This window comes from Phocoena sinus, chromosome 20 (genome assembly GCF_008692025.1).
Source record: "Phocoena sinus isolate mPhoSin1 chromosome 20, mPhoSin1.pri, whole genome shotgun sequence".
NCBI lineage: Eukaryota > Metazoa > Chordata > Mammalia > Artiodactyla > Phocoenidae > Phocoena > Phocoena sinus.
In genome coordinates this window covers 41,313,087-41,340,848 of record NC_045782.1, presented here as the reverse complement: position 1 = coordinate 41,340,848, position 27,762 = coordinate 41,313,087, and the positions used below count along the sequence as shown (strand labels likewise).

The following is a 27,762-nucleotide window of genomic DNA, read 5'->3' as shown; positions in this document are numbered from 1 at the left end:
TGGGGACAGATCATTAGAAAGTGGTGAGCAGCTGACTCCGAGCAGCCATTGCTGTTTCACCCTAATCAGACTCATAGGAAGCTTACATAGGCTGGAAGTTAAGAGGGTTTTCCAACCATGCTCTTAGGAAGGGCTATTTGCCCCACTTTATAGATGAGGGAACTGACACCCAGAGAGGAGAAGTGGCTTCCACAGTCTCAGCACTAATTAATGATACAGGCACTAGTGATTGCAATCAGACCTTCCGATTCCAGGGCAAGGCTCTCTCTTCCACCTCCATAGCCCCCGGTGCTGGGGATAAGCATGAAGGTGGCCCACCAGAATCCAAGCAGCCGACCACTGTGGAGGATAGAGACACTGCGGCCCAGCGGTGCCCTAAGGGGCCGCCCCTCTTATTCAACAATCCGTCCATCATACTCCTGGCACTGTCAAAGCCAAGCAGGTGCCACTCTCTGCCTCCACCGGTTTCTCCACATCAAAGCTTGAAGTTCATTCTTCGGATGGTCGCGGAAGAGAAGAAACCCTGGAGAGCGGCTTAAACTCCCTTCTTGGGTAAGTGGATGCCGACTTAGCCCACAGAAAAAGCAGGTTTGAAAACGTGTTTGATGTCTGGTTGCTGCATTTGGTGATGAACTCAGTCCCAGGGACAACTGAGACGGGCCGTAACCCTCCCCTTCCCCCTCCATACCCCAACCCCATACTGGTTTCTGCCGGTCGGTCTGATGGCTCCAGCCTCAGAGACACTGCTTCAAACCTCCAGCAAGCAGGAAGGGGAAGTGCGCAAGAGCACTGTTGACAACTCCCGCCACCTCGGAGCCGTACACTGTTACTTAGGAAACAGCCAATCAGCCATCCGGGCTGTGACCAATGGCAAGCGCCGATGAGCCGACCCGGCTAATTTGAACACTCCGCGCGGGCCGGAGGTTGGCGCCGGTCGGGTGCTGGAGGGGCGGCGCTCTCCGGTGGTCAGGGTTTCCTGTCTGCTGCGGCTGGACCCGGCAGCGAGGGGCGACACCAGCGGCGCGGAACCGACGAAGGGTAAGCGCTGGCCCACGACGGAGGCGGCCCCTCGGTCTTCTGCGCTCAAGTCTGGACCGGCGGACCCAGCTGCTGACGGCGGCGGAAGCCGGAGCCCGGCCTCTTTTGTGCGGGACACGGAGGTGCAGCGTGAAGACCGATCAGGTCCCGGGCGGCCCCTTCCGAACAGGGTGGGGGGAGGTGCGGGGAGAAGGCCCTTCCTTCCATACCTGCACGGGAGATCGGGACCCTCTGCTTATTTGTACAGGACCTAGACTGGGCCCTCAGGTCTGCATCCGGGCCCAGCCCTCTGTACATCCGCTCTGGGAAAGGTACCCCTGCTCATACGTAAGGACGAATTTGGTCCTCCCGCGCACTAGAGCTAGAGACGTGGGACTCTCTGCACATCTGTAAGGAGTAGCTAAGACCCTCGCTGCACATCTGTGCAGAACTGATTGCAGAGCTGTGCCAGGGGCCGTAACTTAGTTACTGGGGCACCCAGTAAATATTTGACTGAATAAAGGAAAGAGTGAAAGAAAATCTGCATGACGGAAAACCAGGCCTTCTGCTACTGTTCCTAGGATGCCTTTCCTCTTAGCTTTGACCCTTTAAGGTACTGAAGTGACACGGGAAAGATAAGCCTGGTCTGTGTCAAGGAAAATAGGGGATTTTACTGCAGATGTTGGTTCGTCTGGTAGGGGGCGAAATGCTAGTATTGTAATATCAATTCTAATAATGATGGCTAACATTTATTGAGCACTTACCAGGTTTGAGTTAACTCATTTAATCCTCACAACAACCCAATGGAATAGATACTAATATTTACATTTTACAGGTTAAGAAACAGAGAAGTTAAGCCTAGCTAAGAGGAGAACATCCACAAAATTTTTCTGTATGAGCTTCTCATGGATGTTACACTGCTTTCACCAGTCTTATCACTATTCTTTTTCCTCTCCGGTCACACAGTCCATGCTTCAAACAACTACCAAAGTATCCAGTCCTTCTCTGCCTATTTCATGATTGAATTCCCCCACCATCAGAGAGAGATTTTAAAGTGTCTCAATTTGTTGGTTTTATGTTAACCAACCCAGCTCCATTTTATACCTTTTTTTTAAAAAAAAAGTATGCCAGTAGCATATTTTTAGAGGTCTTAATAAAAATTATCTCTATCTGGCTACAGAGCAAATCTAAACAGTTATCAGAGTATTGTACCAACCATATTCTATTTCCACAAGCAACTAAGTTTAAAATATAAAAGAAAAAGAAACCCACATTTGGATTTAAAAAAAAAAAACATTTAAATAACTCAGTCAAATAGGATATCATTATTCTAATTAAAATGTAATTAGCATGAAACAGTGACAATGCTATTTATAAAATGTGGGGAATGCAGTTAGAGAATACTTAAGAGGGAAATTTATAGTCTTAAAGGCTTATATTAGAACATGTATTTTTTCAAGCTGAAAGTGAGGCAAACATTCAATTTTAATAAGATAGAACAGAACAACAGAATTAAAGTGTAGAAAATAAAAGAAGTTAAGAGCAAAAATTAATGAAATAGAAGTTTCCTATATAATAGAGATGATTAACTTAGCCAAAAGCTGTATCTTTGAAAAGACTAATAAAAAAGCCAGACCTCTGGTAATGTTGATTAAGAAAAAAAGAAAAGAAACATGGAAAAATGACCTTAGGAATGAAAATAGGGACATAACTTTGGTTACTGAAAGAGTAAAAGAGAGAGAAAGACTTCAATGGAAACTTTTTGATGATGCTTTTGGGCAATTTTCTAGGAAAAACAACTTCCCTAAACTGATTCAAGAAGCTATGGAAGGGATTTCCCTGGCGGTGCAGTGGTTAAAGAATCCGCCTGCCAATGCAGCGGACACGGGTTCGATCCCTGGTCCGGGAAGGTCCCACATGCCACAGAGCAACTAAGCCCGTGTGCCACAACTACTGAAGCCCTCGTGCCTAGAGCCCGTGCTCCACAACAGGAGAAGCCACCGCAATGCGAAGCCCGCGCACCACAATAGAGTAGCTCCCAGTCACCGCAACTAGAGAAAGCCCACAAGCAGCAATGAAGACCCAACACAGCCAAAAATAAATAAAATAAATTAATTTAAAAAAAAAGAAGCTATGGAAATTTTGAACAAACCTAGGGCTATTGAAGAAATTTAATTAGTTTAAAATCTACCTTCACACACATCAAAAAAACCCACCAAAAATATACAGGCAATTGAACTGACTCTAATCTTCTAGAAACTCTTCCAAAAAAAAGAAAGAAAGGAAGAAAACATTTACAGTCTATTTTTTGGGGGGAGGCAGGGTGTCGCGCAGCAGCAGGACCTTAGTTCCCTGACCATGGATCGAACCTGTGTCTCCTGCAGTGGAAGCTCAGAGTCTTAACCACTGGACCGCCAGGGAAGTCCCCAGTCTATTTTGTGATACCAAAAATGAGGCAAAGAAAGTTTCAAGCCAATCTCTTTTATAAATGTAGTTGTAAAACTCTTAGATAAAATACTAGCAATCAGAAGCCAGTGTTGTATTTTTAAAAACTGCATTATGACTAAATTGGGTTTATCCCAGGAATGTGAGAATAGTTTAACAATAGAAGATCTATTAATACAATTTACACATTTACAGATTAAAGGAGAAAACATATCCCATTAGGTACAGAAATAGCATTCAATAACCATTTATGATTTTTTTCAATGGTAAACTAGAAATAGAGGTAAATTTCCTTAAACCAACAAAGAGCAAAATGAAAACAGGAAAGAGACAAGATTGCTCACTATTGCTGCTTTCAATATTGTACCCGAGGTCCCAGCCAGAGCTGTAAGACAAGAAAAATAAATTAAATTGATTAGAACGGAATAAACAAAACTATCATTAGTTACAGCCTTATGATTGTCTATTTATAAAACGAAAGAACACAGCTCCTTCCTCTTTGCTACCACCCATAGAAAGAAACAGCCATCTTTGGACGTTTTTCTGTGGGTACTAAGGTGAGGGGGATTAAGAGCTGCAAAAGCCCAGGTAGAAGGCAGAGCAGGCTAGGATGAAGAGTAGCGCCTCTGATGACAGAACAAAGTCAAGGTCTGGCCTTGCTACTTACCATCCATGAGGTGATTTCCTTCCTGAGCCTCAGTTTCCTTTGCAGAGTAGGGACGTAACAAATGTATCAATAACTGCAGAATGAGATTGCTGTGAAAGATAAATGAAACACTTGTAAAGCACTTAGCATAGTGCCTGACACATAGTAAGTGCTCAATAAATGTTAGCTATAATTGTAGTCATTTTTAGGCTTTTGGCTTCAGACTGCTTTTCTCTGGCCTCTATTCATTCATAGGACAAATATTATACAGCATCTACTGCATGCTGGATCTGGCTCCTAGGCATCTGGGGTGCACAGACTATATCAGAAGAGGGTCCTGCTCTCTTGGAGCTTAAGGACAAGAAGCACAGTGTATGACCGTTGTGAAGGAGCAATGAAGGGGACCACAGTAACCGCTATATAAAAGTACAACACCCAAGGGCTAAGCACTTTCCCTGCCTTCCGAGCTCCCAATGTCTGCAGGCAGACCCCCCTCAAGTCCTCAAAAATTCTTCTCCAGGGGCTTCTGAGGATCTTGGGCTTGTTCTCTCTGTCCCTATGAGGATGGGCAGAGGAGGCTACCCTGAAAACAACTGAATCTTGGCTTCCCAGCCTCAGCTCCCAGCTCCCTGGGAGCGGCGAACTAGCCTCCGGGTTTTAATGAGCTGCCCCAGGTTAGAAACAGGACGTGACTGTGGCTGGCTCAGAACCCTGAAGATCTTATTAAAGAATCATCTCCCTTGTACTTTGGGCTGAAAAGCTCTTTCCAACCGAGGATCAAAGCAAACTTGACAAACGTTCTCTCATTAATCTCCCTTCCCCCTGGGGCAGGAGCAGATTGGTAGCTGTTCTCTCTGGCTCTCGAAGGGAGATGATGTGACATCAACGTGGTGTGGCTGGTGGAAAGACCTCCCCACCAGTCAGAGGCAAAGCAGAGACCAGGACCCAGGTGTCCTAACTGCGGCCATGCCAAGTGTCACCCTACCTGCTTCCCACCTCCCACCCCACACCCTCAGCACTGCCTCGGGAAGAAGGAAAACATCTCATTAGGCAAACAGTCGGCCTCACTGGTCCTCAGGAGGCGGAGAGGAGAGAACTGTAAAGGTTAGGCGCACTCCACTGCCAGTGCCCTTTTTAACTTCCTGCTTTGAATGTTAGGCTGCTCTGTAGATCCAACTCAGCTAATACAGTGTAGACTCAGATGGTGGGACCAGGCACCCTCTGCCTTCACTTTCCTGGTCACAAGAGTGGGGTTCCTGGGAATTCCCTGACGGTCCAGTGGTTAGGACTCCATGCTTTCACTGCCGAGGGCCGAGGGGTTCAATACTTGGTCAGGGAACTAGGATCCTGCAAGCTGTGAGGCGCAGCCAAAAAAAAAAAAAGAGTGAGGTTCCGTGGGGGTGGGAATGTGAGGATGGGAGACAGGAATTCTGAGTGTTGAAAATTAGGTCTAGTCCATTTATCTGAAAGCGTTTGCAGCATACATAATGCTAGCTACATAAAAGGGATTATAATTATTATACAAACATAAGGGACTATTACAACAATGTGATCATGAGGGTGTAATATATAACGTCATTCCAAGGCAGTATAGCAGGCTCTATGGTCAGACTGCCCGGGTTGGAAGCAGGATTCATCACTTACTACCACTGGGATCTCGGGCAAGTTGCTTAACCCTCTCTGTCTCAATTTTCTCATTGAAAAATGAGTATAATAATAGTATCTATCACGTGGGGTCATGATGGGGTTGAAAGGAGGTGAAACGTGTAAGGCGCCTAGAACAGTCCCTGACAGAGTGGACACTTACCTGTTATGTTTATTATTATGATGAGTTGATTACTGGGACAGGAATAGAATTAATTACACACAAGTAAAAAGACGATTATTGGTTGACACCTCTCCTTTGTTTTGTGTGGGGAAGAAATTAAGAAGTTTGGGGGTGAAGGACGGGAGTTTGAAGTCAACTCAATTCTGCCTCATTCCCCAAGGAAAAAATGAGTTGTTTGCTGGAGTTTTAGGTAGAAATCCCATGTTTCTTTGCTGAATGACCCTGGTGATTGTGACCCATCAGTGGGACCTCATCTTTCCTAGGAAAGCATTCATCTATTCCTATCCCCCAGGAACAGCCCCCTGTTTCTTACCCCTGTTAACATATCCCTAGACTTGGGCTGAACTTTTCCAGGATATCTGTGACTCCTGCATTGCAGAAATTCCATCTCTACCTTTGGTAGGCTGGCTTGAAGGTGAAATGAAAGGAGAGAGAGGTCTGAGGGGAATTCAAGAGAGAATAGGTAAATAAGCTTTTGGGATTACTACCAGGGCAATATTAGGAAATCTATCCATGTCACCCTCTACATTAACAGACTAAAGGAGAAACACTGTGTGATCATCTCAGCGAGTGCCAAAAAAGCATTTGATAAAATTTAGCACCCATTCCTAATGGGTAGTGGAGGGTGGGGAACTAAATATAGAAGAGCTAAAAATAGAAAGTAATTTATTATTTGCAAACTATATCATCATTTAATTGAAAAACCTAAGAGAATCAATGACAATCTATTAGAACTAATAAGGGTGTTCAACAACGTGGCCAGATACAAGATCTGCATACAGAAATCAGCAGCTTTCCTATGTTCTGTCAAAATGAATTAGAAAATGTAATTTTAAAAAGAGCTTATTGGGCTTCCCTGGTGGCGCAGTGGTTGAGAGTCCGCCTGCCGATGCAGGGGACACGGGTTCGTGCCCCGGTCTGGGAAGATCCCACATGCCACGGAGCGGCTGGGCCCGTGAGCCATGGCCGCTGAGCCTGCGCGTCCAGAGCCTGTGCTCCGCAACGGGAGAGGCCATAACAGTAGAAGGCCTGCGTACAGCAAAAAAAAAAAAAAAGAGCTTATTTACAATATAACAAAGACTATACAGTAACTGGTAATAAACCTATGAAGAAATGTACAAAGCTCATGTGAGGAAAACAATAAAATTTTACCGAATATTATAAAGTTGTGAATAATGAAAAGAGATACGATATTCCTAGATGGGAAGACTTCCTAGTAAAGATGCCAATTCTCATATTAATCTATAAATTCAAAATAATCCCAATTAAAATCTTAGCAGGATTTTTCATAGAATCGGCTTCATAAGCTGATTCTAGAATCACGCACAAGACAAGATGCCCAAGAATAGCCAAGAAAAAGAACAATAAGGTGATATATTATAGAACCACAATAATTACGAGTTACGGGAAAAGGAATAGACATTTCAGTAGATCAGAATGGAGAGTCACAAAACAAGTTCATGTTTATATGAGAATTTAGTTATGTTAAGTGTGGCATTTAAATTAGTGGGGGGGGGCACTTCCCTGATAGACATTTCAGTAGATCAGAATGGAGAGTCACAAAACAAGTTCATGTTTATATGAGAATTTAGTTATGTTAAGTGTGGCATTTAAATTAGTGGGGGGGGGCACTTCCCTGATAGACATTTCAGTAGATCAGAATGGAGAGTCACAAAACAAGTTCATGTTTATATGAGAATTTAGTTATGTTAAATGTGGCATTTAAATTAGTTGCGGGGTGGGGGACTTCCCTGGTGGCCCAGTGGTTAAGAATCCACCTGCCAATGCAGGGGAGACAGGTTCGAGCCCTGGTCCTGGAAGATCCCACATGCCGCGGAGCGACTAAGCCCGTGAACCACAACTACTGAGCCCACGTGCCTAGAGCCCATGCTCCACAACAAGAGAAGCCACGACAGTGAGAAGCCCACGCACCACAGCAAAGGGTAGCCCCTCGCTCTCTACAACTAGAGAAAGCCCACGCGCAGCAACAAAGACCCAACACAGCCAAAAATAAATAAATTTATTAAAAAAAAAAAAACAATACAGGGATGCCTATTATCATTCAACATTGTTTTGGAAGTTCTAGGGAATACAGTAGACAACATATGAAATATTTAGTGTAAGTATGGAGAAGAAAAAGTAAAAACAAATATTTTCTGATACATAATTGTATACTCAGAAAACTCAATAAGCTCTAATAAAAAGCACTTCAAGTCAATAAGAGAGTTTGAGGGAATTCCTTGGTGGTCCAGTGGTTAGGACTACACACTTTCACTGCTGAGGGCCCATGTTCAATCCCTGGTCAGGGAACTAAGATCCCACAAGCCTCGTGGCACAGCCAAATAATAATAATAATAATAATAATAAGAGAGTTTGAGGATGGTGGGTATAAGGCAAATATATAAAAATCAATCATGTTTCAGGACTTCCCTGGTGGCGCAGCAGTTAAGACTCCACGTTCCCAATGCAGGGAGCCCGGATTCGATCCCTGGTCCGGGAACTAGATCCCACACGGGTGCCGTAACTAAGAGTTTGCATACCACAACTAAGGAGCCAAGTAAGGAGCCCGCCTGCCACAACTAAGACCCAATGCAACCAAATAAATAATTTTTTTTTAATCAATTATGTTTCTGCATAACCTGGAAATAGGGAAGGTATTCCATTCATAAGAGCAATAAAGTACTTAAGAATTGTATTAAAAGGACAATTATAGAAACTATCTGAAGATGTAAAAAATACATGAACAAATAGAAAGGTAATAGCCATATTCTTGTATGAAAACATTTCATATAAAATAGATATGTAAATTTAATATAATTCCGATTGTAATCCCAATAGAGTTTTTTTGGGGGGGGTGGTTCTGGGATGGGGATGGAATTGATAAAATGTTCTTAAAGTCGAATAGAATAAATGACTGAAAATAGCCAAGAGAATCATGAGAAAGAAAGCTGGGGCTGGGAGGGGTGTCTTGCCTTGCTAGATAAGAAGCAACTGTAAAGGAATGGAGTGGAAACAGTGTGGTGCTGGCACAGGACTGGACAGATTAGTGGAACACAATAGCCCAGAATAGGCCTCTGAAAAAAATACAGTCATTGGATATGACAAAGATGGTCTTTCAGATGAGAAAGATATTTGTCAATAATTGGTGCTGGCATCGATATTCTCTTGAGGTATAAAATGGAGCTGAGCTGTTGAGGAGGAGGTGGGAGAAGGCCCCTGAGTGCTAGGCTGAGGGCACCTGGTCAGGCCCGGGTCAGATTGGTCCTCATCTCCATCATGTCTCTGCCCAGGTGTTGCCATGGTGATGGCAGTGGAAAACAGCATGGTGCGGGTTGTGGTGCGGGTGCGGCCCCCCACCCCGAGGGAGTTGGAGAGTCAGCGGCGGCCTGTGATTCAGGTGGTGGATGAGCGGGTGCTGGTGTTTGACCCTGAGGAGCCTGATGGGGGCTTCCTTGGCCTGAAATGGGGCAGTGTGCATGATGGCCCCAAGAAGAAGGGCAAAGACCTGACGTTTGTCTTTGACCGGGTCTTTGGTGAGGCGGCCACCCAACAGGACGTGTTCCATCACACCACCCACAGCATCCTGGACAGCTTCCTCCAGGGCTACAACTGCTCAGGTGAGCCCGTCTCCCCCTCTGCTGGGCACTGGTTGAGGAGGGCTCCGGCCGTGCATTCTCTGTGGGCCCCCCATTCATTCTTCTCCTGTGTGGGGACCACTCCGCTGGGTCACGGGATACAATAGCAGATCAGGCAGACAGCGTTCCTGTATTCGTGAGGCTTGCAGTCTAGAACTGGGAGAAAACACATCACAGAATCACACCCACAAGTGTGTGGCTAAAAACCAAGATAAGTGATATGAGGGAAAGAATTGTGGGCCTTCCATAGAGGAAGCTACCCAGGCTGGAGAAGGCTTCCCTGAGGAAGGGATAAGCTCCCACTCATGGTGGAGACCCCTTTGCCCTCAAATCCACAAGCCTACAGGGGCACCAGGAATGGACACGGAGAACTCAACAGCTGTGAACGTAGGGGATGTGGGTGGGTGGGAGGGAGCAGTGGAACCGTGCATGTGGAAGGAAGAAAAGGGGCTCGGGGAGAAGGGAAGGGCTGACCGGATGGAAATGCACTGGGGGAGCCCCTGGAGAAGGTGGATCTGGCCCTGCCGCCACCCTACTCCCTACTCTGTCTTCTGTAGTGTTTGCCTATGGGGCCACCGGGGCCGGGAAGACACACACCATGCTGGGAAGAGAGGGGGACCCTGGCATCATGTACCTGACCACCATGGAACTGTACAGAAGGCTCGAGGCCTGCCGGGAGGAGAAGAGACTCGAGGTGCTCATCAGCTACCAGGAGGTAGGGCTGTTTGCACCCCAGGACTGGGCGGCCCCATCTCTCATTCTCACAACCACCTAAAGAGGCAGTGGGGTGGAGTAAGCAGAAGCGGGGAGAGGGTGGTAGGGAGTGGGCAGACGGGGGCCCAGAGGGTGGACACAGCTCCAAGAGAGACTGCGTGTGAACTGACCCCGCCTGTCCTACTCATCACGTGACATCATCCAGCAGAGTGCCACTCACCACGGCGTGTCTCATGCTTCCCTGACCCAGCAACTCCACTCTCCCCAGCACCTAGGGGAGAGGCTTCCTGACCAGCCTCTCCCTCGGGTCTCTCCCTGGCTTCCTTTCTCCTCAGGTGTACAACGAGCAGATCCACGACCTCCTGGAGCCCAAGGGGCCCCTTGCCATCCGTGAGGACCCCGACAAGGGGGTGGTGGTGCAAGGGCTTTCCTTCCACCAGGTAAGGGGCGGGGCTCAGGTGGGACGAGCAGCCCCACTGGTCCTCCGGGATCCCCTCACCGGGTAGTTTGGGGATGTCCTGGATCCTGCTGGGGCAGTGGTGGTGATAGCAAGCGGGTAACATGGGTCCTGAAGAGCAGCCCTTCTGTTGGGGGAAAAGTCCCCATTGGGGAGACCACAGCCCCCTTCCTGCACATCTCATCTGTAGCCGACCTCAGCTGAGCAGCTGCTGGGGATGCTGACCAGGGGGAACCGTAACCGCACGCAGCACCCCACTGACGTCAACGCTACGTCCTCCCGCTCCCATGCCATCTTCCAGGTGAGGAGGGGTCACAGGCCAGGGCCTGAAGCTGGAGCTCCTGGTGCCCAGTTCCCCCTCACCCCTGCCATCTGCCCCCAGATCTTCGTGAAGCAGCAGGACCGGATCCCAGGTCTGACCCAGGCCCTTCGGGTGGCCAAGATGAGCCTGATTGACCTGGCTGGCTCGGAGCGGGCGTCCAGCACCCACGCCAAGGGGGAGCGGCTGCGGGAGGGAGCCAACATCAACCGCTCCCTGCTGGCCCTCATCAACGTCCTCAACGCCCTGGCCGACGCAAAGGTAAAGCTGCACGGAGCCAGGCTCCTCCCCGGGACAGCGACCCAGTGCCCAAGCCAAGGGTCCCTCCCTCCAGCCCTGGGCCGAAACCTATCAAGTCTAAATTTCCTGGTGGTCCAGTGGTTAGGACTCGGTGCTTTCACTCCAGCGGCCCGGGTTCAATCCCTGGTCAGAGAACTAAGGTCCTGTAAGCCCAGCAGCGGGGTCAACAAAACAAACAAACAAACAAAAAGCAAAGGCTACCGAGTCTAGCCTGGGTCTGTGTAGTCCAGACACTCACTCCACGCCCACCCACTGTCCCCAGGGCCGCAAGTCTCACGTGCCCTACCGGGACAGCAAGCTGACCCGCCTGCTCAAGGACTCCATCGGGGGCAGCTGCCGCACGGTGATGATCGCCGCCATCAGCCCCTCCACCCTGGCCTACGAGGACACTTACAACACCCTCAAGTATGCCAACCGGGCCAAGGAGATCAAACTCTCGGTGCGTGCCAGCTGGGAGGGCCACCACCCTGGAGTGGGGGTGGAGGGGTGTCGGGGGAGCCCCCAGCCTGGGAAGAGGAGGGGAAAGGACCCACTGGCCTCCTCTGGTACCTGGAGCAAGCGTTCCCGCAAGGCCGAGGGAAGAAGTGACATAGTCCTCGTCCTTAAAATAACACAGCACTGGGATGATTGAGGCAGAATCTTCTCAAGAGGGAGGCAACAGAAGGGAGTGGCCGAGTATCAGCCAGTGATCTTTGTCAGACTTGTTTTTAGCAGCAGGCCCATATTTTTGGCAAAACAACATACAACACAAATAAAAGCAGAGTTGCCCGGTTTCCCCCCGCCTCCTCCAGGGAGCCCCGGTGCTCCAGGAGCCGCTGCGGCAGAGCCCCTGGCCTGCAGAGAGCATATCAGTCAGGGAGCCGGGGTCTCGGGTTCAAAGGCAAGCTCTCCTCTTGCTGTGCTAGGAGAGCCACTGGCCTCCCGGTTCCCTCAGTCGTGAGGGTGCGTCTCGGGAATGTGAGTGAGGTGTGCCTAGCGCTGCGTCTGGCCGCCGGAAGTGGTTGCCGAAAGCTGCTTTGAATGAACAAACAGATCCCTCCCCTGTGCCCCCATCTCAGCTGAAGAGCAACGTGATCAGCCTGGACTGTCCCATCAGCCAGTACGCCAGCACCTGCCAGCAGCTCCAGGCTGAGGTGAGGAGCCGCCCCGGGAGCTTGGCCGGGAGGCAGGGCGCCCGGCTCGGGGGCAGGACGGGACCGCCGGCGCGCGGCCAGGGCGCTCTGCCTGCCCCCTGCCTCCTGTGCTCACCCGGCGCTCTGAGGGGCTGGGCTGCTTCGTTCCAGGTGGCCGCCCTGAGGGAGAAGCTCCGAGTGTACGAGGCAGGAGCCCAGGCCCCGCAGCAGGACTCCTCGCAGCCCCCCAAAGCGGACGCTCCACATCAACCGTGAGTTCTGCCGCCCCTACCTGCCCCCATCCTTTCTCCAGCTTCTGCAGGGCTAGGACTCCTCGCTTCTGTTCTGGCATCTGGGGTTAGGGGTTCCTACTCACTGCCCGGCACACTGACTGTCACCTAGAATGGTCTATGTCAAAGGAGTAAATCACACCCCAACCTATATAAGCAGCATCTACTCTTCAAAAGAAGGTGCATTTAAGGGGCGGGTGTCATTGTTTCCTAAACCAGAAAATCCCTGACTCCTTCTCCCACGCTCAGCTACTGCCCTCTTATTACCCAAGCATCCACCCCTTATGGACCTGGAGCCACAGAGACCCTGCCGCCTCCCTGATTTTCCCACCTGCCCCCGCTTCCCGCCTTTCAAACCTCTCCTTTCCGCCTTAGCCTTCCCAGCTGCCCCTCGCCATCCCGCCTCCCCAGCCAGTCCTGCACCCCAGAGCTACGCCCAGGGTCGGCAGTCCTTCAAGAGGAGAGCCTGGGGACAGAGGCCCAGGTGGAGAAGGTCGTGGAAGGGAACTCTTCAGAAAGGGAGCAGCTCCCAGAGGACAAGGATGAAGGACCGGCTGAGGAGGTAAGACTTGGAGCTGGTGCAATATTGAAAGAAATGCCCCACCGCCAACTCACAGGGTCCCTTCAGTCCCAGCTTCTCTACCTGGATGTCTTACACCTCAGTCATTAGGAGGCTTTCATATCCTGCGCAGGAAGAACTAGTCTGTCAGATCCTGTGTGTCTGGAAGTGGGGAGGCTGAGTGTTAACAGAAGGGGAGCAGGGAAGGAGCACGGGGACCGGGAGAGAAAAAGGCACTACCAGGACCTGGTCGTTCCAGGAGCTGTCATTCCCACTCTTGGAGGAGGGATGGGTTGTAGGAGCTGCTCACGTAAAGTGAGGGAGGCCGTCCTGGGCCCTTGACCTGTGACTCCCTTCCTCTCTAGGTTCCAATCCAGGTGCCAGCACAGAACCTCAGACACCCATTGCCCGGCTCCCCTGACCTGACCCTGCAGCCCAAGCCAGTTGTGGACCACCTCCCACCACAGAACCTGGGCAGCGACCGTTCTAAGCAGTAGGTATCTTCTTGCTCCAAGGCGGGAGGTGATGGGTTCCAGGCCTCCTGGGGTGGGAGTTGGCGCTAAGCACATCACAAAAGCTCTGTTTCTGCTCTAGTTAAAGAGGCAAGTCTTTTCTCATGAATATTGTCCCTTACCTGCTGTCAACAATTTGATATTATCACCTACTCTGTTTATGTAGCATCCTCTCTATTACTCCGTGTAGCTGGCAGCCCAACAGGAGGGAAGCAAAACACCGAATTCCATCCAGACAGCTGGCAAACACCGAGCTAGGGCAGGGCTGCCTGGGCTAGTGCTTTGCTCTCCAGTCTGAGGGCCAAGCTGCCTGTGCTCAGCAAGGAGACAGCTGCCAGCAGCTGAGCAAGGGACAGCTTTCCTGAGTCAGGTGTTCGTCGTGTGTCTTCATCAACAGATTGACTGCTGCTCCTCTCCTCTGAAGTAAATACAAACCCAAAGAGAAATGGCTTTTGGACCATTCTTTCCGTGCTTAATAGAGAGGTGCAGCTAGTATCTTCTTCCTTGGCCCCCAGAACATAAATCCCCTGCCACTTAGCTTTGCTGCTGCCAACCCTACACCTCCCTCCCCAGCACGCTTCACGCTAAGCAGTGTATTTAAAGCTTCCGGACAGAAGGGCCTGTTTAATTTTATTTCTTGTTGGGGAGTGCCTGTTCCCGGACTCAGCAAAAAATGCTGCAGCCTGAATAATCAGCGGCTCATTATCTGTCTCCTGCTGCCGACACCCCGGGGCCCTGGAGTGGCAGGGATGCACTGGCGGGATGTCCCCTTGGCCCCCAGGGAGCGACCATGGACTCCCACTGATGACTCAGGGTCTCTCTGCCTGGAGTCCCGCGTTGCTAGGACACCAGGGTTCTCATTTCTGCTTTGCCTCTGATTTTGCGGTTTCTGACAAGTTGCTTCAACCTTGGCTACGATTTGGGCATCATGGTCCTTGTTTTCCTTACTTCTTAGAGTTAATTATAGATACTAATAAACTGTGATGGAAGACCCCAAGTGTCAGGGGCTGCAGAACATTCTAGATCTTCTCCATGCTTGAAAACAACCTAACAACCAGATCATCGAAAATAATTTTGCTTTGGCCTTAGAGTTTAGAATCTTAGACCGCCAGGGCCCTGAGTAGATCTTAGATTTTCCAGTTCAGTGGTTTTTCGGAATTTTTTTTTAGCGGCAAAGCCCTGTCTTCAAATGAAATCTTATGCTGAGGTCTAATATGTAGAACAGATAAAGCAGAGCTGTTCTATTAAAAATGTTCTCTGATGGGTTTCTTGAAACCTGAATTGAAAACCCATGATATAGACTGACGGGGGCTACACGGCAAGAGGGACGGGGCCAGACATGGGTCATCTGACATCCAGGCCAGTGGCTTTCTCCCCAGACTCCCACTTTTCTCTCTCCAATTTTCATATAATGTGTGGCTCAGGCAGATATAGAATGAGTTTCTGCTGTGTCCTTTTTAATTTATATCCTGCCTTCTTTCAAAAAGGCCTTGAGGCTGCTTTATAAAATGAGTTTGTGTTCCCTGAGCACACACTGAGGACATCCCTCAGAGATGTCCAGGCAGGTAAATGCTACCCAGGGATAAATGACTGGCCATGAATAATCCCCACCGAGATAACTGTTTATCCTTTTATCATGGGTGTGCCTCACAGAAGGAAAATTTGCTTTCTTAGAATCTAAATTTACAACATCAATAATCACATTACCCTCGTAATTTCCTTTATTTTATTTTTTACATATATATTTTAAAAAATAAATTTATTTATTTGTTTATTTTTGGCAGCATTGGGTCTTTGTTGCTGCGCGCGGGCTTTCTCTAGTTGCGGCGGGCGGGGGCTACAATTTTTTTTTTTTTTTTTTTTTTTTTTGCGGTACGCGAGCCTCTCACTGCCGTGGCCTCTCCCGTTGCGGAGCACAGGCTCCGGACGCGCAGGCTCAGCGGCCATGGCTCACGGGCCCAGCCGCTCCACGGCATGTGGGATCTTCCCGGACCGGGGCACGAACCCGTGTCCCCTGCATCGGCAGGTGGATTCTCAACCACTGCGCCACCAGGGAAGCCCGAGGGCTACTCTTCATTGCGGTGCGCGGGCTTCTCATTGCGGTGGCTTCTCTTGTTGCGGAGCACGGGCTCTAGGCACGCGAGCTTCAGTAGTTGTGGCACGCGGACTCAATAGTTGTGGCTCGCAGGCTCTAGAGCACAGGCTCAGTAGTTGTGGCGCATGGGCTTAGTTGCTCTGCGGCATGTGGGATCTTCCCAGACCAGGGATCAAACCCGTGTCCCCTGCACTGGCAGGCAGATTCTTAACCACTGCGCCACAAGGGGAGTCCTTCATAATTTTCTTTAAATAGCCCCTCCGTGCATGTGAAGTGTGTGTTAATACACACATACTCTTTCAGCATCGCAATCACTAAATAGAAAGAGCGGACTGAATGCATTTTTGAGGGTCTCCTCGGAGCCAAGATCAACATTATTTAATCTCTTATTATCCTAACAAGGTAGATGGCATTACTATTATTACTATTAGAGAAAACAACAGTTAACTATAGTGCTGGGTATGTACCAAGTACTCTTTAAACACTTTATATCTAAGATAACCCATTTGGGGAATTCCCTGGCAATCCAGTGGTTGAGACTCTGTGCTTTCATTACTGAGGGCCCGGGTTCAATCCCTGGTCAGGGAACTAGGATTCTGCAATCTGCCGGGCGCCGCCAACAATTTTTTAAATAATATAACCTATTTCATCTCCCCGGCAACCCTGTGAGGTGGCTGCGTGCGTTGACCTCATTTTAGGGATGCAGACACTGAGGGTAAGAGGTGATCCGAGGTCACGCAGCTGGGATGTGTTGGAGCCGGGTTTTGAGCTGTTAGTCTGACTTGAGCCTGGCTCTTCTCTGCTACCTCCCATTGCCCCTCTGGGAAATGGACTTAAGATCACAGCACTTGTAGGTGGCAGAGCTCAGAGGAAACTCAGACCTTCCGAGTCCAAGGCCACTTAGTGCCCTTTCCCTACTTCCCAAGTACTGTCTTTGTCAGGGGACATGTTTAGTGGGTGAAGCCGCCCACCATTACCGGGGTCATCTCCGCCAGCCTTGGTCTTTAGCACGGCTGGAAGGGTGATGAGGCCGGCCAGGCAGTCCTGGAGGGCCAGTGCACGTGTGCTGCTCACTACACCTGGAGCCCTGGGGCTGGGTCCTCCAGGCAGGTCTGAGGTGGAGTGGGGATCCCCTTCTCTCTGTTCCAGGTTGGCTCTGAGGGTGTTGTGCCTGGCCCAGCGCCAGTATTCCCTGCTCCAAGCAGCCAACCTCCTGACCCCTGACATGATCGCAGAATTCGAGATGCTGCAGCAGCTGGTACAAGAGGAAAACACTGAGCCTGGAGCAGAGGCCACCGGGGAGCCTGACCCGGCCAAGGGGTCACCTCTGGCTCAGGAGCTACGTTCAGAGTCAAGTGAGTCTCAGCCCTGCTCGGCCTCTGTCTTCTGGTGCCAAGGGGTGGCTGGGGCCCCAGGTGCAGGGTTATAGTTCGGTCAGAGACTGGACCCCTAGGATCATGGACTTCTGCACAGAGAGGCCCCAGGGGTCACGCAGACCCGAGGAGTCAGGGGCTCCTGCCTGTCCCGTGTCTCTCTCCCCAAATTCTACAAATTCTCCTTCCTTCTGGCCAATCCCTGATCTCCCCTCAGCACTCTCCTCTCTGCCCAGAGTCTCCAGGATACTCCGGCCCTGTGACCCGGACCATGGCAAAGCAACTGAATGGCCTCATACACGCTCTCGGCGTCCCACCCGGGCCTGACCGCACCTCAGCTCAGGCATCCCAACGGCCCACAGAGAAGAAAAGGAGGAGACCGAGCCCCTTGGAGCCAGACAGCCCCCCAGACCCGAAGCCTGGGACCAAGCGCCGGCGCCAGTCCCTCTTGCCTTGCCTGACGAGGGGGACCCCGCCTGAGGCTCGGCTTCCGTATGGGCCCATCACCCCCACGGGGGGACGGGCCTCCTCCCCCTGCCATTCCCCTCACTTCTGCCCAGCCACAGTCGTCAAAAGCCGGGTGCCCCTGGGCCCTTCCGCTCTGCAGAACTGCTCTACCCCTCTGGCCCTGCCTGCACGGGACCTCAACGCCACCTTTGATCTCTCCGAGGAGACCCCCTCAAAGCTGGGCTTCCACGAATGCATTGGCTGGGACAGTGTCCCCCGGGAGTTGAACAGGCTGGATCAGCCCTTCATCCCCAGGTGGGTCTCCCTTCTGGCCTCCCAGCAGGGGGTCAGGGGTCAGCAAGGGACAGAGGTGCTGCCCAGGGGAACGCAAGACAGCACGCTCTTGGAGTTGGGACGCTGCATCTCTTTCCCTTTGGTCTGACCAGCATCCAGGCCCAGGAGAGCAGAACGAGCCGTCTCTTTGGAGGCGTCGCTTCTCTCCAGGCCCTGCCTTGTCCATCTATACTTCAAAGCCGCCAGCTCTGTGCTGGTTTGTGACATGAGTAGCTCACAGGCGCCCCCTATGGGGAGGGTCAGCAGGGAGGAGGAACTAACATGGGGTGCCCAGCCCACTCTGTTCCTTGGCATCACTCGGGCCTGGTCTGAGTTCTGTATCCCACTGAGAAATACCTGTTTCTACCACTTCCACCCCAGACTTTACCCTCCAGCCCAGCATCTGGAACTGGGAAGGGGATCCTGAGAAAACTTTATTCAGCATTTTTCAGTGGGAAGATGCTCTCACCCTCGGCTTCTGCCCGCATGGCAGGGAGCGGGGAGCAGCAACCAGCTCAGGACAGTCCAAGGCCGCGAACAAGCAGCAGACTGACCTGGACTCGGGAGGCCGAGGGTGGCAGGCTGCCCACTGCTCCCCCCACCTCTCCCACAGCCCGAACCCCCTCTCAGTAACAAGCTCAGAGCCAGGCAGGTGGAAGGGTGAAACTGTCTGAACTCCAGTTCCCCGGACGCGCCAGAAACTGACACCTGGATGTTCTTCCAGAGCAGACCTGTCACTCAGCTGTCAGCCCAGGCCGAGTGAGGCAGGGAGGGGAGTCCACCTCTTGGGAGGAAGAAACCGCAGAGGTCACCTTGTCTAACCTCCCTGCCCCGCCAGCCGGCCGCCGGAGCGGGAGGTGCTGGCACTCTTTTCTGGTTCCCTCCTGATGTGCCACCTTCATCCTCCTCCCTCCCCAGCGGATCCAGGCCCCTGTTCACCGTGAAGGGCCCCAAGCCGGCAACTTCCTTCCCCGGGACCTCAGTTCGCAAGAAGAGGCGCATTGTGAGGTGAGGCTGGGGAGGTGTGGGCGGAGGAAAAGAAGGAGCTGTCACCAGGGCAGCGGGCGCCTGGGCCAACTACAGCTGGTCCTCTGGCAGGACCAGCGTCTGGTTGTCTGAGGTTCCCTGGGCTCTTGCTATTACAGGATTATATTAGAGATGTCTCCCTCCTTTGTTAAAGGCCACGGACCCTCTCTCCACGAGGGGGACATTCAGTGTTCACTGGGTAATCCAGGGAGAGGACTACCCACCCCCCACCTCTACTTCCCTCCCAAACGGCACTCAGCTCCCCTCCCCTCTGCTGCCTCTCCCACCCTCAGGTCTGGCCTTGGCCAAGTTCTTCCTACTGTTGCTCAGCCTCCCCCCGCTCCCAAGGCTCTGTGTCTAGCTCTTACCCTCCCGCCCCACCCCCCGCCCCGTAGTCCAGAGGCTTGGCGGTGACCTTCCTCCCTTCTTCCTTCCTTCCCTCCCGCAGTTCCCGCGGCCACAGTCGCATCGCCCGCCTCCCCAGCAGCACCTTGAAGAAGTCAGCTGGGCCCCTGGCAATCCCAGGTGACTGGTATTTGGGGGCTGGGATGCTCTGGGTCACAGTGGCAGATGGGGACAAGAAGTAGGAGGAGGGAATTCCCTGGCGGTCCAGTGGTTAAGACTCGGTGCGTTCACTGCGGTGGCCCAGGTTCAATCCCTGGTCAGGGAAGTAAGACCTCGCAAGCTGCCAAAAAAAATGTAGGCGGAGACAGGCGAGAGGAGGGCATGGGGTACTTCCGAGCATCTCAGGGACCCTGGTGAGAGAAATGGGGGATGGGGTGGGGGAAGGGAATGGTGGGATACAGCCTCACTTTTCTCCTTCCTCCCTGCCTCCCCTCATCTAACTGGCCTGCAGAGCCCCCCTCCAGTCTCCACTCCCCTGGCAACCAGAGGAACCAGAAGGAACTGTTGAGGGTTGGGAGAGCACTGTCAGCTGGGAGCTGCTCCGCCAAGGTGTCCTGACCGCCGGCCCCCGTTGGTCCCTGGAGCCGCCTAAACCAGGAGCCCTGACCTGCCTTCCTTGGCTCGGAGCAATTAATGCCAACACCCTCTTCCTTTATTAACAGTCCTCCCCCAGACATTCATTCTGCAGCTCGCCCTCTTTATTAATCTCTTGTTACACTCAGCTTCTCAGCGTGTATTTATTCATTTGTGAGTTTTAACGTGTTGCTATTTTAAAGGGTGCTGCCATCATTCCCCCCTAGTTTATAACACCCTCCATGCAGGAAGGTGGCTTTTGGGGGCTTTGTTGCCCACCCCCCATCTAACACAGGACTCTGCACAGTGATGCACACTGTGCGGTTGAGGAGGGGTGGCATGGGATGGGGGCATGAGGGAGTCCCAGCTTGGCTCTTCCTGGCTTTGAGAGGAAGGCGTCTTCAGCCCCATCCCCCCAGCCTGGAGTAAGAGCCCCAACCCCATGCCACAGTCCTGGCGATTATGCAGATGATGGTGGCGCCTTGATTTCCAAATGAAGAGAGTTTATCGTTTTTACCCTATTGTAAACAGGATACACGCTCAGTGTAAGAAGAAGTGTAAACCTTAATGCTGCCACCTAGACATAAGAGCTGTTAATACTTGGGTTTATATCCGCCGATCCTTCAGTTCTGCATGTATATATATATATATATATATATATATATATATAGTTTTTTAATTATAATGATTAATAAACCATCTCCATCCTTGATGTGTGTTTCTCTCTGTGCACCTAGGTAGGATAGCAACCCCTTCCTCCTCTTCAAGAAACTTCTGAGTATAAAAAACATGCCCCCTCTGCCTCCTCCTTCAGCCTTACATGCGGGCCCTGTCCCTGACTCCGCAGCCCCACCTTCTGCTAAGGGCCCCTGCTCCTTAGCAGGTGAAGAAGCTATCACCCCTGGAGGCCTTGGTCCATCCTCCTACAGCCTGCGTGTGGTGGGTTGCCAGGAGTCCTGTCGTCAGAGAGAGCGTCTTAGCGGTCCCCAGGTCTTGCAAGGCTCCAGGCTGAGCCTCCACCTGCAGGAACCCGTTGCAGTCTTCCTCCCGCAGCCCCGGAAGCTCCCCGCCACCCCCGTTCGTGGCTTTCCCTCCACTCACTCGGATTGTGACAGTTCAACCCAAGCCTGCCTCCGTTTCCCCAGGAAGACGCGGCTGGCTGCATGAACGAATGGCGTAACCAAAATTCCAGGAGTCTGTGTTTAAATTGCTTCTGAAAACAAACACGTAAAAGGCATTTGGCCCTTCGTGAGCAGTGTGTAAACAATGCCGCTAATTTCAAATGAGGCCTCTGCTGCTCTGGGCAAGCAACCTCCCCCTCTACCTGGGGCACCCCTCCCCGCTCAGTTTCCATGCCTTTTTGGAGGAGTGGAGAGCGCAGAGGGGAGCGCCGCATCCCTACCGGCTGCGGGCATCTCACACGACTTCGCGACCTTATGAGGTATAATGAGGAAATAGACAAAAAGGTTAACAAAATGTGCCCGGAGTTAGACGGCAAGTGGCAGCGCCAGGACTCAGACCAGGATCTGGTCGTACACCTGACACCAAGCTGCTTCTGTCTAGAAGCGAACAGACATCATTTCTTTCCGCGTGCCGGGAATTTCCTCCTCTCCAATTAGTCTTCATGAGTTTTCTTCCCCTGTGTACCATGATCCCCACAGAAGCAGTCACCGCCTCACATCTGTAGCCCCCAACGGTTTAGTGTGGTGCCTTTGACCTCAGGAGACCTCGCCGCATGCTGGTTGGATCCAAATTGCGTAAGTTCCTCATTTCCTGGGGCCCTCACAACTATTATCTCATTTGATCGTCACCATCACCCCTGCAAGCGCAGAGGCAGCAGGCACAGGGCAAGGTGGCTGGTAACCAGGGCCAGGAGGGCAAGCTTCGCCCAACAGGCTCCGTTGCACGAGGGCTGGGGGCAGCTTGCAAGGGGAAGAGGTCACTCTTGACAAGGATGTTCTGCAGCTGACCGTTCGCTCAGCAAACATTTGTGGCTCCGTGGTGCAAAATGTGCTCTCGGGTGACCAATTAAATGTACAAAGATTCTGCCAATGGAGTTAAGCACATGTGGCTCCTGCCCTCAATCACGGGAGGTTGGGCTGAGATGGGCCGCTCACGAGGAGGCAGCCTGGCTGGCCCAGGGAGTCGGCAGGGGCTGAGGGGGGCAGCGAGCTGACGGCCGGCTCCCAGCTGACCTCCGTGGGCAGCGATGAGGCTCTGAGATTGGATTGTTCTCAAATACAGTCATCCGCCAGAGGCGGCAATAGTCGGCTCCCCCGTCCACTGCCCTAGGTTCCCCCTCCCGGCTTCAGCCTGCCTCTTCCGCCTTGAGGGCCTACGCAGAGCCCCTCCCTCTACTTCAGGGAGTTTAGACATCCTCTCTTCCCAGGCTCTTTGCACCCACTCCAGGCCCCGAAGCTCAGGTCTGGGCCCCACCCCCGGGGCACAAATTCCTGCCCAGTTCAGAGAATCAGGCTCAGTGCCAGGAGCTGCAGACACAGAACAAGACATGGTCCCTTCACACACAGAGTCAGGATGGAGTCCTTGTCACCTGAGTGTAAACCCAAACCTCCGTCAGTGTTAGGATGTGTCAAGAGGCAGGGACTGGGCTTTTTCCACTGGGTCCTCCCACTGCCAGCCATCGGCTTGGCACCCACAGGGGACATCGTCACCCCATGGGGATCCTTCCTCCTCGGCAGCTGCTAACTCAGGCATCCTGCCTCCCAGATCCTTGCTCATCTGCCTCCAGTTTCCCCCAGAATGTCTCTTTGGCTCTTGGCTAGGTTTGGGGGATCCTGCTTCCCAGACAGAGTCTAGTTTCTGGCTGTCTTCCCCTTCTCCACAGTTCTTTTGTGAATAGGGACCTAGAAAGTCTTGGGATGGAGTTTGTGGGTGGAGGAAGGGACCAGAGTCATACCCAAGAGCCTGGAGACCATGGCTGTGTTTTCTAGCTCACCCCAGAGCTCCCCTGGGCTCACCCGCAGCCCTACCCCCGGCTCATCCTGCCCATTTGAAGGATCACTGGATTGGAAATAACAGGCCACCGGTCAGCCCTCTCCTCCCTCCAGGGACACATCTGGTCCCCGCCTCTCACCCTCCCAAAGGGACACAGTCAGGCAGGGAGACGGAAGGGAGCAGGGAGCAGAGCAGACCAAGGAAAGCAATTAAAGAGCTGGTCTCAGGGTTAGAGGCTGGGGGCAGGCTTGAGTGGCCCCTGGCTGGGTGGGGAGGCAGGAGTAGAGCAAGGGCCCGAGCTTATTAACCCCAACACAGCAGCCTGGCCCCTGGGTCTGTGAAGGTGAATGAGCTGATGCCTCCAACGGCTGAGGGGCCGGGGAAGAGAAGGAGAAGGAGTCCAAGGGTTCAGCCAGGAACCCGCCTGCAGCCACAGGAGTTGGGCGCTTCTAACCGACAGAGCTGGACTGGACACAGGCTCAGGATCGGAGAAGGAACCATCCCTGGCTCGAGGCAGCCATCCTCCAACCATCCTCCAACAGAAAGGGAAGACCCCTGCCCTCAGGGAGCTCCCAGCTGACAGTGAACCATGGGTTCTCCCATTAGGTGGCTCCCATCCAAGGGGAAAGGGCGGCTCCTGTCCTGTGGGTGCCTGAGTCTGAAGGGGGAGACAGACCCTACCCTTAGGTGCATCCCAGTCTGATGGGAAAACATAGGTCTAGCATTGGGAGGACCCCATCTTCAGGGGGCCTTGTCCTTGGGAAGCCTCAGGCTAAAGTGCAGAAGATACTCGCACCCATGGGAGATGCTGACACACCAAGAGGTCCTCAAGCCAATGGAGCTGTGGGTCTCAAGCCCACAAGGGTTGGGGAAGGGCAAGGATGGAGCGACAGAGCCCACTGTGGGAGTCAGGGAGGAGAGCAAGCAGCCTGGGAGACAGCCTGTACTCTGAGTCTCCCCCAGAACAGGGGGACATAACTCTCACATGTTCCCTGGGAGACCCAAAGCCACAAACAACTAGTGATCTGGGGGCAAAGGGTGCTGCCCCCCTCCCCACATCCTGTCCACACTGCCAGGTAACTGCCCTTTGCAGGGGGGGGCCTGCCCACATGCTGTCCCTGTCCCAACCCCAATGGAGTCAACAGGACATGGCCGCTCCCCTGGAAGACCCAGCTCCCAGCCCCCCGGGTCCACCCCATCACAGATGCGCTAACATGGAAATAGGTAAAGCACCTGGTAGGTGTTATTAAACGGAAGCTAGGATTTGTCGAGCACCTGCTGTGTCCGGCTGTCACTGATTTTTATCTCACAACTACCTTGGAAGTAAGTATGTCTAGACCTCATTTTACAGATGGGGAAATGGAGACTCCGAGAAGGTTCCTGAGTCATCCAAGATCATACAGCTATTGAGTGGCCATGGCCTTGCTCTCTCACCTAGACGGCACTGCCATAGCAGTCAGAGGCAATTCTAGTGAGCCCTCTAAGTGATGCACATTTGGGTTTTAGAAAGCCTGCCTAGAGCTGTGAGACCAACTTTCTTCCTGCCTCCAAAGGGCTATGTCCACCAGGCCACTCGGACCTGGTCAGCTCAGCACTGCCATCTAGTGGCCAGTCTCCTTCCTCAGAGATGGGTCACCGAGTGGATGGACTGGTCAGAGATCCATGTTCTCTCCATCCCACTCACTGTTGCTGACCACCATGCTGTGCCAAGCACTGGGAGAGTGGCAGGAGCACAAGCGGAGTCAGTGGGCAGCAGTCAAGGGACAAAAGGGCCCCTTGAATTAGAGGCTGGCAGGTTTGGAAAACACCGGGCACCTTGTGTGCAGGTTGAGGTCGGGTGACGTGTTGATCTATCCTGGGATCAACTTGGGCCTTGTAGGCAGGAGGGCATCCTGGCAAGTTCTGACGTAGAAGATGGGCACAGGGAGTGGGAGGTCATCTTGTCCCCAACTCGGCTTGCACTGGGGCGCAGCTTGGCCGAAGGCCGTGTGGAAGGGTGTCCAGGCATCCTCTTCTTGGGACCCGCAGCATTCTGCCGTCTGGTCCCGAAGTCAGTCTAGGAACTGGCCCGAGGCTTTGGATGATGAGGCCCTCAGATTGGGGAAGCAGGAGAGGAGGCGCCACAGAGAATGGGGCCTGAGTCAGGCTGGGAGGAGGGGGGTGGAGGTGGAGGCCGGGAGCTGTGCCTGCCTGAGGCAGATGTGCACCACGGTGTGACCTAGAACAGGGGGAGAGTGGACATAACTGTCCAGCAACGGGGCTTGGTTACATTAATGCACATAGTGGAAAACCATGCAGCTGTTAAAATGATGATGTAGATAAATATTTACTGATATGGAAAGATGTTCACAACATATTGTCTAGTAAATAAAAGCAAGTTACAAAATAATTTGTACAGCATGAGCCTACTTTTAAAAACTGAATTTATACGTGTAGAAAAAAATCCGGTAATGTTTATATCTTCAGGTGGCAAAATTATAGCTAATTAAATTTTGTTTTGCTTATCTGTATTTGCTGATTTTTCTACAATGAAGGTATAATAAAAAATAATGAAGGTTTGATAAACAACCATGACTGAGTCTATCTATTTCTTTGCTTCGCTGTGTGGACAACTTCAGATAGTTAAGGGCTGAGTGTGGAGCTGGGTCTGAAGGTTGGATGGGAGTTGAAGATGGAGGGAGAGGGCCTGGGTGGGGGACAGGGGCCCAGCGAGTGGCTGAAGGGGTTAAAGAGGGGGTCTCATCTGCTGCTGCTAAAACGAGCTGAGCCCCCATCTCCCAGACACAATTACCCGAGAGTCCCTGACAAGCCCTTCCTGCTCTATTACATCTTTTCCCTCCAGGACCGCTTTGCGCTCATTCAACTAGATTTCACTTGTACAAAGAGAGAAGGCCACACACTGTGACTTGCCCGGCAAGCTGGAAGGGCAGCCTCTCCAAGCCACGGAGAGGAGTTGGGGCAAGGGTTTGTCCCCAGTCTTGTTCTTCCTTTAATGTCACTCCCTGCCCCCATCCTTCCCCGGCCCCTCAACCCACAGCAGGATCAAGCGACTGGGTGCCCCCTCCTCAAGATTCAAGATTCCCCTCCCCATGGTACTGCTCAGGCCCCGGGTCAGACTCTGCTAAAGAATTAGGGATTCTCACCTCCTCTGTCTGCTTGGGACTCACGGGGAAATCTCGGCAAGCAGCCTGTAACCTGCCCAAATGAAAAGCATCTCCCCTGGCGTGGACGAGGGGGCATTGCCCAGACAGGAGCTCAGGGGCTGCGCTGGCTCTGACAGCTGGGGAGGAGGCGAGTAGCCAGACCCTGTCTGCAGAGCTGGAGTCCTGGCAGTGCTGGGCTACCCCCAGGGCTTCCCCTTGGTGCCCACTGAATGACTCACCACTGTGAGGTGCCCACTGAATGACTCACCTTGGCACAAACACAATGGTCAGGGGTGGGCACAGAGCCTGCTCCCTGCTGCACCCCAGCCCCCATCAGATGCTTTCCGAGAAGCTCTTTGAGCAAGGGGCTTGGGCTGCACCCCACCCAACACGCTGGCATCCTGGGATAAAAACAGCACAGCCCCCTGCAAGGGCTGCCCTTGCCACGCGACACCGTCACCGGCAGTGGAGAACAAGGCTCCATTCAGCAATGGAGTGCTCGGGAAAAGGCATCAGAGGCCCTGGCATGGGCAGTGGGCAGTGGGGCGGTGGGGGAGGGGGCAGGAGAGGAAGGCTGCCCACTTCCCAGAAGTCCAGGGACACAGATGGGTGAAGGGCCTGGGCAGGGTACTGACCCCGGGGGACCAGATAGAAGGTGTGATTGGATCTGAAACCTCAAGGGGCAACAGAGCCCAGGCCCCAGGCTCCCAGTTCAAACCCACTGGCTCCTAGGTTCCCAAACCCACCGATTCCCCAGAAGCCTTTCCCAGCTTCTCAGCTCGATGTGTGGGAACTTGAAGGAGATAAATCTCCAGTGTGAGAGTGAGGTGAGGGGTGGCCAGGGAAACGGGGTGTTACAAGAACAAAGATGGGAGTTGGGACAGCCAGCTCATTCATAAGTGCTTTGTGGAGCTGTCAAGGCCTGCGCTCTGGGAGCGGGTGTGGGGAGGCTGGGCAAGGAAGGGGTGAGCCCGATGAGGCTGAGGCTGGGGCTTAAGGGTGACCCAGGGGGAGGGCCAGAGAGTACAGCGCCTGCCCCCACTTACCCTATCAGGGGCTCCACGTTCCTTCCATCATTCCCCCACTGCTAGACAGAGGCCTCAATTGACCCTCCAGACAAAGGGCGGGTTCTAATTCCAGCCCACAGCCCCGCACCTGCAGATGGGGAGAAAGCAGGAATGCAGAACACCTGTATCCAGAGGGGAGGACTCCAGGAATCTGCTGGGAATGAGGCTGGCAGGAAACTGTAACATAGGCTGTTCCTTGAAGATATGGAACAGGTTTGTCTTCCACCAGATTCCCAGCATCTAACAGGCACTGAGTGTGCCTGAGAATGCTGAGTGAGGAAAGGCCTGGGTCATAGGATCTAAAAGTGAGAAGACAGGTCAGAGGTCATCTGGTCCAGCCCTTCCTTGACCCACCGTCCCAGTGAAAGGGTCTCCTTGTCCAGTGGTCAGGGCCCCAGACGCAGCATCGGCCCCGGGAACTGCCCACTAGCACGTCCGTCTGGAGCCAGGCTGGGGCTGGCATGCCCAGGATGCCCTGTCTCTGGGCACAGTGACCTCGGTGGGCATGAGA

General features: G+C 52.5%; 1 protein-coding gene across 4 annotated transcripts; it reads left to right on the top strand.

Annotated features, from left to right (window-relative positions):
- Positions 1 to 919: 919 nt before the first annotated feature.
- KIF18B (kinesin family member 18B) lies at positions 920 to 20,071 on the top strand. Of its 4 annotated transcripts, none has more exons than XM_032617682.1 (16): positions 920 to 1,038; positions 9,227 to 9,553; positions 10,129 to 10,286; positions 10,621 to 10,725; positions 10,933 to 11,043; positions 11,125 to 11,322; positions 11,624 to 11,800; positions 12,420 to 12,494; positions 12,645 to 12,745; positions 13,139 to 13,325; positions 13,688 to 13,815; positions 17,079 to 17,284; positions 17,539 to 18,064; positions 19,001 to 19,090; positions 19,557 to 19,633; positions 19,965 to 20,071. In XM_032617682.1, exons 2-16 carry the CDS (start codon positions 9,235 to 9,237, stop codon positions 20,069 to 20,071), a joined length of 2,565 nt encoding a protein of 854 aa, XP_032473573.1. In that variant the 5' UTR covers positions 920 to 1,038; positions 9,227 to 9,234. The 4 variants fall into 4 exon arrangements, with proteins under 4 accessions (XP_032473573.1, XP_032473572.1, XP_032473575.1 ...); XM_032617681.1 differs by having other exon boundaries at positions 924 to 1,182; XM_032617683.1 differs by lacking the exon at positions 920 to 1,038 and adding an exon at positions 8,445 to 8,493.
- The last annotated feature ends 7,691 nt before the right edge of the window (positions 20,072 to 27,762 follow it).

What these genes read in the sequence shown, in the direction of transcription:
- KIF18B (XM_032617682.1), top strand. Translation starts at nt 9,235, where the DNA reads ATGGTGATGGCAGTGGAAAACAGCATGGTGCGGGTTGTGGTGCGGGTG. An exon ending in CCAGGGCTACAACTGCTCAG is followed by an intron (nt 9,554 to 10,128) that starts GTGAGCCCGTCT and finishes TGTCTTCTGTAG; the next exon opens with TGTTTGCCTATGGGGCCACC. An exon ending in GCTCCCATGCCATCTTCCAG is followed by an intron (nt 11,044 to 11,124) that starts GTGAGGAGGGGT and finishes ATCTGCCCCCAG; the next exon opens with ATCTTCGTGAAGCAGCAGGA.